This window comes from Anabrus simplex, chromosome 2, assembly GCF_040414725.1.
Source record: "Anabrus simplex isolate iqAnaSimp1 chromosome 2, ASM4041472v1, whole genome shotgun sequence".
Lineage (NCBI taxonomy): Eukaryota > Metazoa > Arthropoda > Insecta > Orthoptera > Tettigoniidae > Anabrus > Anabrus simplex.
In genome coordinates, this window is record NC_090266.1 from 955486386 (window position 1) to 955503260 (window position 16875).

The window sequence follows — 16875 nt, forward strand, 5'->3', positions numbered from 1 at the left end:
AACAATGTTGCCTAGAAATTCCACACCAGTAACAAATAGGATTACCTGCCGACGAAACAATATTTTGAAGAATCGGGCAAGAGCTTCTACACTCACCAGTTGTGGAGTAAGAGGCAATTGAAGGTGATTGTTGGAAGCATTGTTTCCACTGTTAGCATGGAATGGGTTGAGGAACTCATGGCCCTGGGGTACCAGCCCCAGGATGTGTATTAGTTCTCATGGCATGATAGCAGGACAAAGAAGCTGATCCCCCTGAGTGTCATGAGCGTCACCCTTCCCAATGATGAGATGTCAGCTACTAACTTCTGCTTGAGGTACCGATATGAGTCTAGGGTAACCATAGAGGCGTACAGGGGTCTTGAGGGCCTTACTCAGTGTTACCGATGTCAGAGATGGGGTCACACACCTAACTACTGTGCCATACCTCTGAGATATGTAAAATGTGGGGAGAACCACTCAGCTGCTGCCTGCCCCCTTACTCCGTAGGCACCAGCCACATGTGTTAACTGCAAGGGCATCCACCCAGTCTCCTAGCAATGCTGTACTCTGTTCCATAATATTATGGAGCAGAAGTCTGGTTCCATGGTTAAATGGCTAGCTTGCTGGCCTTTGGTCACAGGGGTCGTGGGTTCGACTTCCGACAGGGTCGGGAATTTTAATCGCAATTGGTTAATTCCGCTGGCATGGGGTGTATGCGTCTTCATCATTTCATTCTCATCATGATGTGCAGGTCACCTACGGACGTCAATTCAAAAGACCTGCACCTGCCAAGCTGAACTTGTCCTCGTACACTCCAGGCACTAAAAGCCATACGCCATTTCATTTCATGGAGCAGAAAATGGTCAGCAAGTACCTCAAAAGTCAGAAAAAGAGGACTCTGATCCCCTCCAGAGAAGTTGATCCTAACTTCTCTTTAGCTCAAGAGATTAGAGGGGTTCTCGCCCCCAACCCAGAATCAAACCCTGGGCCTGTTGGCATGGCCTCCCCCATCTTCGACTTTTCGGGCATGGGAGACGTCATAGACCTCTGCAGGCAGATTAACTTTTCTAGGCTTCTGCGTATCTTAAAGGAGACCACAACAACGCTAAGTTCATGTCAAACCACAATCGACAAGATTGGAGTTCCGATAAATGCTGCTATGCAGTACTTTACAGAACCTTAATCTGGTTCTTTGTGCGTGACCATGGGCCTTAGGATCTGCGCTTGGAATTGTAAAGGTTTTACTAGTCAGAAATACGAACTTGGGTCGTTTATTTCTGACATACTAGGTGTATGAATAAGTCTTTTTCTGTTTCACTAAGAGATGGGTGCCAGCGAAGACTACGCAGCGAATGAATTTGACACATACATCAGTTTGTTCGTCTGACATTAACCTACCAACACACAAGCTGTCTGCGCCAAACGCTAGCGTCTGTGTTGAATCGTTAAGTGATCATGTCGACGTTTGTGCCTGAAAAGGGCACCCGTAGCTTTTCTTATGTAATCAAAAGAAAAAGGCTGTGGAATGTGATCGTTTGCTGGTAGAAACATATGGTGAATACGCTCCATCGATTACAACATGTGACACATGGTTTCGACCATTTAAACATGGTGATTTCAATGTGAAGGGTAGTACGCGCTCTGGTAGCACACAAATCTCCGTATATATGCGGTACGGTAACAATGTATAAGACATAAGTTATCGGAAATTTAATAACTTCTTACATAACTACTACTAACTTACGACATAACTAAAGTTATGTTAGTTATGTAGCATTTATCGATACGACCACTAATAACATAAATAACTTATTTGAGAATTACATTTCAGACCTTCCCCTAAACTACCATTTCACTCAACGTGAATAAAATAATTTGTAGCCTAGACTGCAGTGGTTCATCACCCGATATTACATACCGATTTCATTAAATTATCTTCAGCCGTTTTCTATTGATGCGTGTACAGACAGACAGACAGACAGACAGACAGACAGACAGACAGACAGACAGACAGACAGACATTACGGAAAAGTAAAAAATGCATTTTCTTGTTACTGTGAACATGACCGATACAGAAATAACATTCTTTTCAAATTCTGAGCAATGTATTCTACAGACAAAACTCTTATTTTATAGATATATAGATTACATTTCAGGCCTTCCCCTAAACTACCATTTCATTCGGTGTGAATAACATTATTGATAGCCTACATTATAGCGACCTATTTTCCGACATTGCATACCCATTTTCGTGAAGATACGACCACTAATAAAATAAATATTTGACAATTAAATTTTAGGCCTTCCCCTAAACTACCATTTTTCTCAGCGTGTATAGCCTATATTGTAGCGACTTATTTCCCATCTTTGTCTAGCGATTTTCATTAAGACACGACCACTAATAACATAAATATTTGAGAATTAAATTTCAGGACTTCCCCTAAACTACCATTTCACTCAGCGTAATTAAAATAATTCATAGCCTAGATTGTAGCGGTTCATTATCCGACTTTACATTCCGATTTTCATTAAATTCTCTTCAGCCGTTTCCTCGTGATGCGTGTACATACATACATACATACATACATACATACATACATACATACAGACAGACAGACAGACAGACAGACAGACAGACAGACAGACAGACAGACAGACAGACAGACAGACAGACAGACAGACAGACAGACAGACAGACAGACAGAAATTACGGAAAAGTAAAAAATGCATTTTCTTGTTACTGTGGACATGACCGATACAGATATACCATTCTTTTCAAATTTTGAGCAATGTACAGACAAAACTCTTATTTTATATATATAGATTTTGCTAGGGGCTTTACGTCGCACCGACACAGATAGGTCTTATGGCGACGATGGGATAGGAATGGCCTAGGAATTGGAAGGAAGCGGCCGTGGTCTTAATTAAGGTACAGCCCCAGCATTTGCCTGGTGTGAAAATGGGAAACCACGGAAAACCATCTTCAGGGCTGCCGACAGTGGGATTCGAACCCCCCATCTCCCGGATGCAAGCTCACAGCCGCGCGCCAGTACGCGCACGGTCAACTTGCCCGGTGGGTCGTATTTAGAGACATAAGTATTGTGTCTAGAATGCTATACAGATCATAGATGGACACCACAATCACAATTGTACTTTACATGCGTTTAGTAATTTTCAATTTGCCAATGGGCTCTTTTTAATAACATTAGTTAAGTAGTGATGATCGTTCATCTTTCATTCTATTGCTATCTTGCTTACCATGTAAATCTCCTGCATGATTGAAACTTTTTACTACAATAAAAATAATTGAAGCAAATAATGAATGAAATACTCTTTTCTGAATATACTCGGTAATTTACAGAATTGTTTTGCTAAATTGAGTTTTCTTGTAACAAATTAACAAAAGGTGGTACGGTACGTAAAATATAAGGAAAACGCTTACTTATCTCGTTTCTCTTTGCTGGTGTTTTGTCATCAAACTCGCGAAGAACCTCAATATAATGCTACGCCATGCGTTTCTTCGTTCACTTTTCCATACTCATCGACTGAAGGGTTCCAAATCGTGGGATATTATTCAACTCCATATTTCAGGTCTTCCGTTTCACTTGTTCATCTGTTAATCTAATTAATTAATGGCGTATGGCCTCCGGAGAGGCCTAGTGCAGGTCTTTTTCTAGTAGACGGTCTATTAGGCGACCTGCATATCTGTGAAGATGAGGGCCCTACCTAGGATGATTTCTAATGTTGAATACGCTACATACGCCCAGCCCCCCGAGCCATTGGAATTAACCAATTAAGGTTAAAATCCCCGACCCGGCCGGGAATCGAACCCGGGACCCTCTGAACTGAAGGCCAGTACGCTGACCATTCAGCCAACGAGTCGGACTGTTAATCTAATAAGGCTACTTCTTTCCACGTTTGCACTCATATCTGACAATGAACGCAGTACGCTTGTTATTCAGGACTTCCTAAATTACATGAACTGGATCAAACTGGAGTGGACAGTGAGAAGTAGCGGCTACTAGTGGCACCGTGTGAAAGCTCTCATCTGTATAAATAAAATTGTAGGGGGTCCGCTGTCTGTAATTTCTTTTGTTTTGCCAATTTTTCAGATATTTATCCGTTTTAGGTCAGCTCAAGACCGAATCGGTGGTTTTTACGTTTCGTGTCTGTTTGTTTGTCTGTTGTCTGTCTGTTTGTCTGTTCCACCATCACGTCGAAACGGCTGGATAGATCTCAACCAAACTTCATATTTAGAGTATACTCATCCCGAAGAATGTTTCGATATGCATATTATTTTAAAATATTTGAATAGACCGGGGGTTTATACGAAAACCAGAATGGTTTTTCCACCATCACTTCGAAACGGCTGGATAGATCTCAACCAAACTTCATATTTAGAGTATACTCATCCCGGGGAAGGTTTCGATATGCATATCATTTTAAAATCTTTGAATAGACGGGGGTTTATAGGAAAACCAGAATGGTTTTCCTTCATTTTCTCTTATACTATTGATTTTCTGTAAACTTCGTTTACCGTACGTGAAACGTCTCTTCATTATAAACAACTTTCGTTATGTTCATAATTTACCTTACTCTTCACATGACGGAGAAATTTACAATTTTCCGCTGGTATCATGCTCTGCATTGAGTGACCGACAGACCGACAACGAACCTACTGGTTACCATGGCAACGTCTCTGACTGCATGCCAGCAGGGAAGTAACGTATTGCCATTTTCCTCATCATGCTTTTAAATTCGTGGTTTTTCCTTGGGTAGAAGGCAAGAGAGGCGTCATTCGGCCTATCTGCGGGATATTGGCGGAATATCGTTGGATGTTATAACCGCCCTCGAATAGATTAAGTAATAACACCATTAGTCATCTTATTATTTGTTTACCTAAGAATCACTGGACCTAAATTTCTCCTCTGTTACTGCTTTATTATATCCATAACTCACACTAGCATAATTTATTGAGGGGCATTTGATTTTCCAATACATTCACTTGGCATTTACATATTTGTCATTATCCGGCTATCCTCAGTTATAATCCATTTTCTATTACTTTCAACTTTCTTAACTGTATTATTTCTTCCTTAATTACGCCGTATGTACGCGACTGCTAGAAACTACTGGATGTATTTCCACCAAGACTCATATTTAGAATACACCTGACCTTGATAGGTTTTAGGGCAAATATTGTTTCTAAATCCCTGAACTGACTGGGGGTTTATACGAAACTGAAACAGTGATTTTGCACTTCCACAAAATATACACAACCAAACTTAATGGAAATCTACCTACCTTGGTAGAAATTAATTTCTAAACCTTTTTTCTCATGTGCATAATTTCGATACGAGGATTAATAAGGGAGACTTAACTCACGAGCGGGTGCGTGTAAAGCGTATTCCTTGAAAACTACTGAAGACATTCGAACCAAAATTTATATTTAGCATCCACCTGTCCAAAGGTAGGTTTTAAACGTAAATAACATTTCATGCTCCGGAATGGACTGGCGGTTTATAGGGAACACAAATGGTGATTTTACTCTTCCACAATATATACAGAACAAGACCAACCTGACTGGAAATCGACCAAACGTGATGGAATTCCACCTCTAAACCTTTTTTTCATGTGCATTTTTTCGTCAGGAGGATTAATAAGGGAGATGCCATGAATGGTCACTTTTGCAGGTTAAGTCCAGCGGACATAGCCCAAAAGGTGTTTTACATGGAGCAGATTCCTTATCTATATAAATCAAATCGTAATTACTGTGTGCCTCTGAACTGACTATTTTGGCGAAATTTTCGTACAGTTTTCCGTTTAAGGGGTAATAATGACCATCTCCATAATTTTTGGTTTAGTTTCCTGAAAGTCCTAATTTTTACCCGCCTCGCCCAAAATCCAGATTGCGGCATAATCTGCCAGAAGAAAAAGAAGATAATTGAAATTTGACAAAATTATACGTTTTAGCCTGTAACGAACAGAAAACATCCTAGATCATTAAATTTTTCACTTTTTACCCCGAAGAATATCGAAATATGCAGGCAATTTTAATGATGGTGCAGACCTTCGGAAATTCCTATCACATAACGGATTGCACAATCTCCGTTCAATTTGGAATGATCTACAACCTTGGTCTTATGACTTTTTGCCGTATCTGTATCCCTTTTACGTTTGATTTATTAATCGATGTTAAGTCAATTAGGAATTTTCACATTCATAATTCATACTTTCAATTACTTATATGAAATACAGAATCATCAAACTCTTCACGAAAATTGGCCCACCCAGTAGCCATATGTGAGCCAAATGCTATGTATGTAGCTGTCACATAATTATCCGAAAAGTAATGTAATGTGAGATAATCTTACAAAACCTTTACCCTGTTCCACGTTTCTAACTCAATCTGACCCAAGAATAGATGACATATCATAGGACCAGCCATTTAGGCCACTAAATCCGGCGTGTCTTATGGTATAATCCTTTGTCGATATGACGTACGTTTAGTAGCAGTTAATCTGTAAATGAAGGTCTTCAATATTGTAAACACGCATATACTTTCGTATGTCGATCTATATATATTCACTGATGTCGATTTTAGCGATCGAGAAAGGGTGGGTCTGCTATTGTAATCAGTACTCCCCACACCGACTTTGACTGGCAGTAGGAAAGGGTTGCTTCTCCAACCCCTGTGTAACTGTCATTAGTAAGGAAGGCCTACAATTGCAATGAATAGTTCACTTCTCGATTTGACTTGCAGAAGGCAAGTGAGCATGCAGTTTTGTTTGAAACTCCCCTACTCGATTGTGTTGGGCAGTAGGCAAGGGTGCCCGCCATTATAAAGAAATGTCCTCATCTAAAATGTGACTGGCATTAGGCATAGTGGCCTGCTATTTTGATGGAAACTCACCAACTTGGTGTGACTGGCAGTAAGCTGGCTGGCAGTAGGAAAATGGGCCTGGCATTATAATGATAACTGCACAACTCAATTTCGAGTGATAGTAGGGTAATTGGCTGCCATTATAATAAGAACTCCTCAACTGTAATCTGTCTGGAAGTAGGAAAGGGGGGCTGCCATTTTAACGAAAACTCCCCAAGTCAATTCTGTCCGCGTAGTAGACAATGGGGCCTGCAATTATAATGTAAACTTCCCAACTCGATTGTGAATGGCAGTAGGCAAGTGAGCCTGCCGTTATATCACAAATCCGTAACAAACACTTTACATTGGAAACAACGTACGGGGACCTCCCCATGCTCTTTCTCGGATAACGCTAAGAGACATGCAATTTTAAAACAATCTTATTTACTGCATGTATACTATTTACTTCGATATTCGAATACAATGTAGAATACCGTAGCGAAGCACAGGTACATTCGCTAGTTTAAAATAGGGTTGGGCAGACCGGAACATTCACTTGTTCCGCAACATTAGGAGCTTGAGGCGGAGTGTTTCGGTACAGAGTGCCGAGACACGGGACACAGGACACAGGACTGTAACTGCGTCCTAGAGAGAACTTCGAGAGGCAACAGGACATGCTGCGCTTCAGCTGGAATGTGCCTGAACCGAACGTGCTGTGCCAATGCCGCACTAGATAGATTAGTGGGCCTTCGCTGTGTCTGCCTGTCGATACCGGCTGTGTGCCGCCCTGTGTTGGAGTGTCAACATTTTTTCATCCAGTGATATCTTTAATTCCAAAGCGATAACCCATATTTTTCTTGGGCTTAAACGTTTCCTTAAAGTCCAAATTAATTTTTAACATCAATCCCCGAGAAAGTGTTGAGGGAAATGTTCGAGATATTGAAGAAAGTAAATGGAAGTTGAGAGGGAAGGAATTCGAAGTGCAGAGAGCATAAGGCGGGGGCGCACATTGGGACGCAGGCGAAGCAGCTAAAGCAGTGCAGCGCAGAGCAGATTTTTGTAATCCACACAAATCATTGCACCATAGCATGTTGACAGACAGGGCAGGACAGAGCAGAGCAGGCCGGTTCTGCACCTACTTCCGCCTACCACGCGCAGTCTTCGAAACACAGTTTCCTGCGCACGTGTCACGCAGTTAGTTAAGAAATGGAGGAGAAAATTACCACAGCCATTCAGTCTCACCATGTTTTGTAGGTACTATGTGTTTCATGTGGACTGCAATGCAGTATGTACGTATATATGTATGTATGTATGTATGTGTGTATGTATGTTCGTGAGAAAATGGCGGAACAGAATTGAATGAAAATCGGTATGTAAATTCGGGGAATAAGGCACTACAGTCTAGGCTATAAATCATTTTATTCACGCAGCGTAACCAGGTAGTTTAGAGAAAGGCCTAAAATGTAATCCACCGAGCAAGTGGCCGTGTGGTTAGGGTCGCGCATCTGTGAGCTTGCATTCGGGAGATAGTGTGTTCGAACCTTCGATGTTTTAGTGCGACGTTAAACAAACAGCAAAAAAAAAATGTAATCCTCAAATATCTATGAAACAATCCGTGACCCAAGTTCTCGCAACATATAGAATTTAAGACAAAGATCTAATGCTGATTATGGAGAGCATCATCGCCGACTCCGTTACCGTCATCCATCAATCACATTTATGTGAAGAGAGAAATACGGAAAATCATTTATCATGTCTTGTCAAATATAAATGCAAACGCGTTCACAACAGATTGTCAATGTTGATTGATTTTAGTATCTTGTGTCTTGTGACAACTAGATGAAAATCTAGCAGTACATTTGTAAATACATATTTTTTCCTCTCCCCCACTGTGATCCTATTGATGAATTTACCATGCAAGTTGGTCGTGCGGTTAGGATCGCCTTGCTATGAGCTTGCATTTGGGAGGTAGGGGGTTCGAACCCCACTGTCGGCAACCGTGAAGATAGTTTTCCGTGGTTTCCCATTTTCACACCAGGCTAATGCTGGGGGGGCTGTACCTTAAGGCCACGGTCGCTTCCTTCCCATCCCTAGCCCTTTCCTATTCCATCGTTGCCATAAGACCTATCTGTGTCGGTACGACGTAAAAAATATAAAAATTAATCATGAATTAAATTCTTTGCTTCGTCCATATGAACGCCGAACATCGATAACATAGAAATATTGTTCAGTCTTGTAAACTGGCGAAGGTGGTTGTTTTTATTGCGATTGTCTTAAGCTGAATAACCGCGTTGCCATCAGCACAAGGGAAATTGTGAAGATGACTAACAAAATGAGAAAAAACGCGAATGCTTGAAGAAAAAGAAAAAAAGAGCCTCTTTATACTGGATGCCCCAATGTCACAGAGTCTAAAGAAAACATGTTATTTCTGAAAACTGACGAGACCCTGCGTGGCAATGTGCGCTCACGTCCACTTCGCAGTTTCGTAAGCTTCGCGCTGTTCTGCTCTGCTCTTCCCTGCTCTGCGGCCAACTGCTCAATGTGCGCCCGGCCTAACAGCACGAAAGTACAACAATTTTTTCATCCAGTTATATTCTAATTCCAAGGCGACGACCCATATTTTTCTTGGGCTTAAAAGTTTCCTTAAAGTCCAAATTAATGTTTAACGTCAATCCCCGAGAAAGTGTTGAGGGAAATTTTCGAGATATTAATTACTCACTAATTACTCACAATACATTCATCATCATCATCATCATCATCATCATCATCTGTTTACCCTCCAGGTTCGGCTTTTCCCTCGAACTCAGCGAGGGATCCCACCTCTACCGCCTCAAGGGCAGTGTCCCGGAGCTTCAGACTCTTGGTCGGGGTATACAACTGGGGAGAATGACCAGTACCTCGCCCAGGCGGCCTTACCTGCTATGCTGAACAGGGGCCTTGTGGAGGGATGGGAAGATTGGAAGGGATAGGCAAGGAAGAGGGCCTTAAGTTAGGTACCATCCCGGCATTCGCCTGGAGAAGTGGGAAACCACGGAAAACCACTTCCAGGATGGCTGAGGTGGGAATCGAACCCACCTCTACTCAGTTGACCTCCCGAGGCTGAGTGGACCCCGTTTCAGCCCTCGTACCACTTTTCAAATTTCGTGGCAGAGCCGGGAATCGAACCCGGACCTCCGGGGGTGGCAGCTAATCACGCTAACCACTACACCACAGAGGCGGACCACAATACATTCAACTGGTGAAAATATTCTTGAATTGGTTACTTTTAAACACCTGCACTGTCATTGTAACCGTGTTATGTGCATTTTATATTGACCGGAAAAATCTTAACCTAAAAGCAGCCTTTAAACGTGATTAGTGGGCGCGAATTTCAGTGTTCCGACTGTTCGTTCACGTTCCCTGCAGCTTTATGCTGGACCATAGCCATAACTACACACAGGCACACACCACACAGCACGTTCCGTACAGGCACATTACCAGTTCCCACTGGCGCGGAGCATGTAATGTTGCCTCTCGATGTTCTCTCTATACTGCGCAGTTACAGTCCCGCGTCCCGTGCGCCCGCTGCACAGTTCAACTAGTAGGCGAAGGGCAGTGCATAGTGGCGCTTCTGATGGGACAGCGAGTCAGTGTCTCCGGCTCGCTTGAGAATGTTTCGGAACAATTGACACTCGGTGTTCTGGAACAGCGGAGCATAACTGTGCACCGTCACATTGTGCCGAAACAGGGACATAGTGCCCAACCCTAGTTTAAAATAATGCTTTACCTCGAGTGGCGGCGACTCCAAGTGGCGGCCAACAGCTGCGGGAGTGAGCGACTGTAGGCGACTGTTTCCAGCTTCCGCAACTGCAGTCGCCACGTATGAAAGCTCTCATTTAAAATAATGCTCCGCTGTAAGTTGCCGCCACTAGTCGCCTCGTGTGAAAGGGCCCTAAGTTGCACCTATCTGTGAGGAAGGAAACAGGAAGAACTGCAACAACTACCGACTTATTTCATTGATCAGTATACTAGACAAGGCGTCCACAGCCATTTTAGAAAATATGGTGCGAATAATGGTGGAGAATAAGTCGGTTGAAGCCAGCGTCGTTTCCGACCGCAGAAGGACTCTACAAGTATGTGTAATGTTACGTAGCGTTTCACCTCAGTGTAGGAGCGAGCTCGTCACATTTCCAAGACGACTGTTTATAACATTTGCAATCGATGAAGTGAAATTATGGTTTCCTTCTATGAATACCGTTATTCTTACTGGGGATGGTTGTTTGCTTGACTGCGGCACACTGTGCTGACGCATGGATTCATGAACTGAACATGAATCGACTTTTTAAAGGGGCGTGATTAACATTTTTTTTCTATTTTCGCTTTTCTTTCTCGCTTCACAATATGTTTCCATGGCGTCGAGAGTATAATGAATGTCGAGAATGGGTGGATCACACTGAGATCACAACGTCGCATGGCACAAAGGGGTCTTATAAGGTACTGACCCAGCGTTTCATGGCGTGAAAATGGGAAACCACGGAAAGCCATCTTCAGAGATGCCGACTTTCTCCCGACTTTGACCCAATCCGCGTAGCCGCTCGCTTCATTATTACTGTAATGTATTGCATTGTATTGTTGATTCCCAGAGCATTATGTCTTCAAAAATTAAGCAGCTGTTTGATTGTTCTGCCTAAGAACTGAAGCCTCTGGGTGATGGTTTTATCTTTATTATTACCATTTTTTTACAAGTTGTTTACGTCTCACCGAAACAGATAGGTCTTGTGGCGACAACGATGGGATAGGGAAGGTCTAGGAGTGGGAAGGAAGCGGCCGTGGCCTTAATTAAGGTACAGCCCATGCATTTGCCTGGTGCGAAAATGGGAAACCACGGAAAACCATATTCAGGGCTACCGACAGTGGGGTTCGAACCCACTATCTCCCGAATATTGGATACTGGCCGCACTTAAGCGGCTGCAGCTATCGAGCTCGGTACTACCATAATTATTATTGTGGTTGTTATTAGATAGATTTGTAGAGATAAGAGTTAGCAATATTGCTTTGGTAGAACAATGTCTTTTCCGCCTCTGTGGTGTAGTAGTTAGCGTGATTATCTGCCACCCCCGGAGGCCCGGGTTCAATTCTCGATTCTGCCACGAAATTTGAAAAGAGGTACGAGGGCTGGAACGGGGTCCACTCAGCCTCGGGAGGTCAACTGAGTAGAGGTGGGTTCTATTCCCACCTCAGCCATCCTGGAAGTGGTTTACCGTGGTTTCACACTTCTCCTCCGGGCAAATGCCGGGATGGTACCTAACTTAAGGCCACGGCCGCTTCCTTCCCTCTTCTTTGTCTACTCCTTCCAATCTTCCCATCCCACCCACAAGACCCCTGTTCAGCATAGCAGGTGACGCCGCCTGGGCGAGTTACTGGTCCTCCTCCCCAGTTTTACCCGTGACCCAATGTCTCACGCTCCAGGACACTGTCCTTGAGGCGGTAGAGGTGGGATACCTCGCTGAGTCGGAGGGAAAAACCAACCCTGGAGGGTAAACAGATTAAGAAAGAAAAGAAAAGAACGAAGTCTTCGTTTTAATGAAAGAATATATGAAATAGTTTCTCCTGGAAGAGAAAAGAAGTCAATAAAGCAGAAAATTGTTACGTCTTGACTTAAGTCGAGATCTTTTGCTTGTGTAAATAGAAAAAAAAAGCAAAGTACGGAAGCAATGAAGGCCCTTGGAGGGGTGGAAGGTAAAGCTTCCACTATCCGTAACCTCACCACTTGATGGGGTAGAGTGGTTTAGCTCTACGCCCGGCCGCCTTTGCCCCCAGGAATTAACCTGGTACTCATTTTGGTGTAGGCTGAGTGAACCTCAGGGCCATGTGCACCTCTGGAAGTGGAAATCTCGAACCCACGTCCTTCCGGGTAAACCGAGCACGCCTTTACCGCTTCGGCCAGGCAGCCCCTTGTGTGAATAGTAGTGGAACTAAAATAACAACACCGGGCGAGTTGGCCGTGCGCGTAGAGGCGCGCGGCTGTGAGCTTGCATCCGGGAGATAGTAGGTTCGAATCCCACTATCGGCAGCCCTGAAGATGGTTTTCCGTGGTTTCCCATTTTCACACCAGGTAAATGCTGGGGCTGTACCTTAATTAAGGCCACGGCCGCTTCCTTCCAACTCCTAGGCCTTTCCTATCCCATCGTCGCCATAAGACCTATCTGTGTCGGTGCGACGTAAAGCCCCTAGCAAAAAAAAAAAAATAACAACAATGAGACTGAATTACTTCAACTCGAGAAACGTCTGGTACAATACTTGTTTCTAGTTGACCGATGAGACAGAAATACCGAATCTTGTTTATTTTAGATTTTAAACTTTTTTTTCATTTCCGTGGAAATATACTTAATTTAATATTCACTTATAGGACGAGGAGTAAAGGATTGGAATAATTTATTAAAAGGATATGTTTCATCAATTTCCAAGTTCTTTAAAAACGTTTAGGAAAACGCTAGGTAAACAATTGATTAAGGATGCCTCTGCAATGAAGGGTAAAAAAAGAGGTAGAGGTAGAGCGAGCGCGGACGATCATATCAGCTCAGGGATATTAGAGTATTCCTCCCACGTTTTCTACGATTGCTCTTTCCTCCTCATTCCCAACGTTATCTACTTATCTTCATTATTTTGCTGACTAAGGTCGATTCACACATCTCCGGGACGTGACGGCGCTCTCCGTTTCCGTATCCGTCCTTTCCGACATGAATATTTCAAGTCTGTTCTCACACTTCAGTTCCGTGCAGTTCCATGCAGTTATAAGTCGGCAATCAAGTGTTCCATGATGAGTTTTCTTAGTGATGATGAACTGTTAATAATAGTTGTAATCTTGGATGAAGAGGAGAAAGGGAGGAAGAAACAGTGGGTTCATCCTACATGGAAACGCAGGGAGAAGGAAGGAGAGTTTTCTACTCTATATAAGTGCTTGAAGGACGACGAAGTAAAATTTCACGGATATTTCAGAATGAGCAGAAATACATTCAGTAAGCTGTTTAAGAAGGTAGAGCCTTTAATTACAAGAAAGGACACGTTTTGGAGACCTGCAATTACACCGATGGAAAGACTGGCTGTATGCCTGCGGTAAGTAGACTTAAGTAATATTAAAATAAAATGAAAATGAAGTAGGCACATTCGTGTTCATGACAACAATTTCATAGTAGCATAAATGTACAAAAATACAACATTTTGTAAAACATCATACCGTGAACTTTACGAGGAAGAATTTAAGAAATATGTATTTAAAACAGCAGGAAAAAATAATTGAAATCATTAGTGTTTTTGGTTGTTGAAATAACTGTCATGTTACTGAGTTGATTTTTCACCAAACTTCTGCCAATAAAGTTGTAGGTTATCTTCATTGTTGTTGATTGTTGAACACGATGAAGAACTGAGAGGATCTGTAGTCGCATTTTCTAGTAGTGCCTCTAAGGGTTGAAATGCCCTCTCATCAGATGCTGTTGTCGAACTGGTACTTTGCTCTGTCAGCATCATCATTTCATATTTATGTGCGGCTGCGAAAATTTCTGATTTAGCTAAACTCAAATAGTATGGAGACAGTGACTTCAACATAGGCGAAATTCCAAATAAAAAGGCACCAACGGGGTGTTGTAGATGTTCATTGGCCCGGTTAGATATGGCTGAGCCCTGCGCAGAATTTTTTTCGATGATGTATTTCATCAGTATCGACGATGCTGTTGGTTCATCCCGTAGCTTCCTTTTCTTACAATACCTTCGAGAGGTTGAAAACGTCGAGGAGTCAGTTTTATCACTGACGTTTCCTGTAGATATACCCTTGTTGTTTACATCGTGAGGTACAGGCTGCTGCTTGGATTGCGGTTGTTCTGCTGTATTTGAAGTATCATGTTCTTCCTCGTCTTCACTTTCAAAATCGTCATCTGCGGACAGATTGATGTTTGCCTTAGTTTCTCTTTCATTGAAGTATTTATCCAAGAAACTTAATTGATCTGCAAATCTGTAGCGTTTTACAGTTTTTGCTGCCTCCCCACTTTTAGTTCTCAGTTTTTTCAGCCACTTCTTATAATTATCCCTTAGATTGTTCCACCTAGCTTTACACCTTTCACCTGGAAAAATAAATAAATTATTTAGGCCTTTACACTTTTGAAATTACGTACGAATTTAATTAATAATTAAGTATTTAATCGTTGTAGCAGAGACGTGTTGGTGTTTAGTCATAATGATAAGTTTATGATGAATTCATAAAATACGGTATTTTTTTCAGATTCCTGGCAACCGGAGATTCATTTAAAACAATATCTTACAGCTATCGTCTTGGGCATTCCACTGTACACAAGATTGTGAAAGAAACTTGCGAAGCTATAATAAGAGCACTGATACATGAAGTAATGCCTCATCCAACAGAAGAAATGTGGAAAGCCACAGTGAAAGACTTCCAAGAACGCTGGAATTTTCCGAACTGTTTGGGATCAGTTGATGGTAAACACGTCGTCATTCAGGCTCCGCCGAACAGTGGCTCCCAGTATTTTAATTATAAGAAAACATTTTCAGTTGTTTTATTAGCACTTGTAGATGCCAACTATAACTTCATTGCTGTCGACATTGGATCGTACGGTAAGAACAGCGATGGAGGTGTCTGGGCTCATTCTAATATTGGGAAAGCTTTTGAACAAGGTGCCTTATCAGTTCCTGGATATACACAACTGCCATGTTTGTCCGTTGAAATACCACAAGTAATAGTGGGCGACGAGGCATTCCCTTTAAAGTCATATATTATGAGAACGTATCCAGGCCAACAATTGGACAGAACAAAGCGAATATTCAACTATCGACTCAGCCGTGCTCGGGGGGTAGTTGAAAACACTTTCGGTATTCTAACCCAGAAATTTCGAATTTACAACAGACGAATTCAATCAAAGCCGGAAAGCGTTGATAACATAATACTAGCGACTTGTGTGCTACACAATTTCATTAGAAAATATGACGACAGTGTTTTCACGCTTATAAATGAAACAAGTGATTCCACAAACCAAGAGTTTGTCAATCCACAGCTCCAAAACTTACCCCCTCGTGGTGGGAATTCGACCAGAGAGGCTTCCTGCATAAGGGATAAGTTAAAAGATTATTTCTGCTCAGAAGCTGGTTCAGTACCATGGCAAGAACACATATGAAAGATGTCGGTAACGTCACTTAGTGAGTGGCTGAAGACCTTCCCGATATGCTAGTATATTAAGTTCTGAGAATGTCAGTTTTTAGTAACATAATTAGTATATTATGATTGTTATATTATTTTATATAGGTCTACTGTATATGATTATACTCGTATAATGGTTATAACAATTGTTTATAATGTTATGTTTATAACTATATTAAATTTGGATTGATATTCACATTGTCGCAGGTACATAGGCGTCGACTTGTTAAACATTTGGAAGGTGGGGGGGGGGAGGTTGTGCAATAAAGTGAGGTATTAGTAAATTATTTACTACAACTACTAGAGAAGAAGGTATTAATGATATTAGTACACTACATTTGCTTTTAATTACTTGAAAAATTAAATAAATGAAATTGTTGATTAATTTTTAATGCCCCTGACTTTGTAGGTTGGGGGCAGAAAGTGCCTTGTCGCGCTAAAGTTGGTGCCTATGTACAGACAGACTGATTTTCTTAATCTTAAAAGCAGAAAAAATTGGTTACCTACCTTCAGCTTCTATTTTCTCGCCAATTTCCTCCCATACACGCTTCTTCAAACCACTATCCGTATATTTCGAATCAGCTAAATTATATAGACAAGTGTGTGCCTTCACTAATTCAATCGGCAGTTCGTACTTCATTTTGGGAGATAAAGTTCGAACGTACACAGATAACCTCAGTACTCTACGAAAGCAGAGAAGCAGGAAGGCGCGAAAACAAGAAAATATCGTTGGCGAGCGAATACGTATTGCCGGCACGGATCACGGAGAAGCACTGAAGGTCACGGCGAATGCCGTCAACGGAAGTGTATGAACTCATCCCTTCGTTTACATGGCGACGATATTTTATTT

The 16875-nt window shown here is 42.1% G+C and overlaps 1 protein-coding gene across 1 annotated transcript; it reads left to right on the forward strand.

The window, feature by feature from the left end:
• Positions 1 to 838: 838 nt before the first annotated feature.
• Positions 839 to 16002, forward strand: LOC136864897 (uncharacterized). The gene is made up of 3 exons (XM_067142308.2): positions 839 to 1032; positions 13613 to 13936; positions 15096 to 16002. The coding sequence occupies exons 1-3, from the start codon at positions 839 to 841 to the stop codon at positions 16000 to 16002; spliced, it is 1425 nt and encodes a 474-aa protein (XP_066998409.2).
• The last annotated feature ends 873 nt before the right edge of the window (positions 16003 to 16875 follow it).

Coding starts and splice junctions, on each gene's coding strand:
- LOC136864897 (XM_067142308.2), top strand. CDS start 839: ATGGTCAGCAAGTACCTCAAAAGTCAGAAAAAGAGGACTCTGATCCCC. Junction 1,033..13,612: donor GACGTCATAGACCTCTGCAG/GCAGATTAACTT, acceptor AGTTCCATGCAG/TTATAAGTCGGCAATCAAGT. Junction 13,937..15,095: donor AGACTGGCTGTATGCCTGCG/GTAAGTAGACTT, acceptor TATTTTTTTCAG/ATTCCTGGCAACCGGAGATT.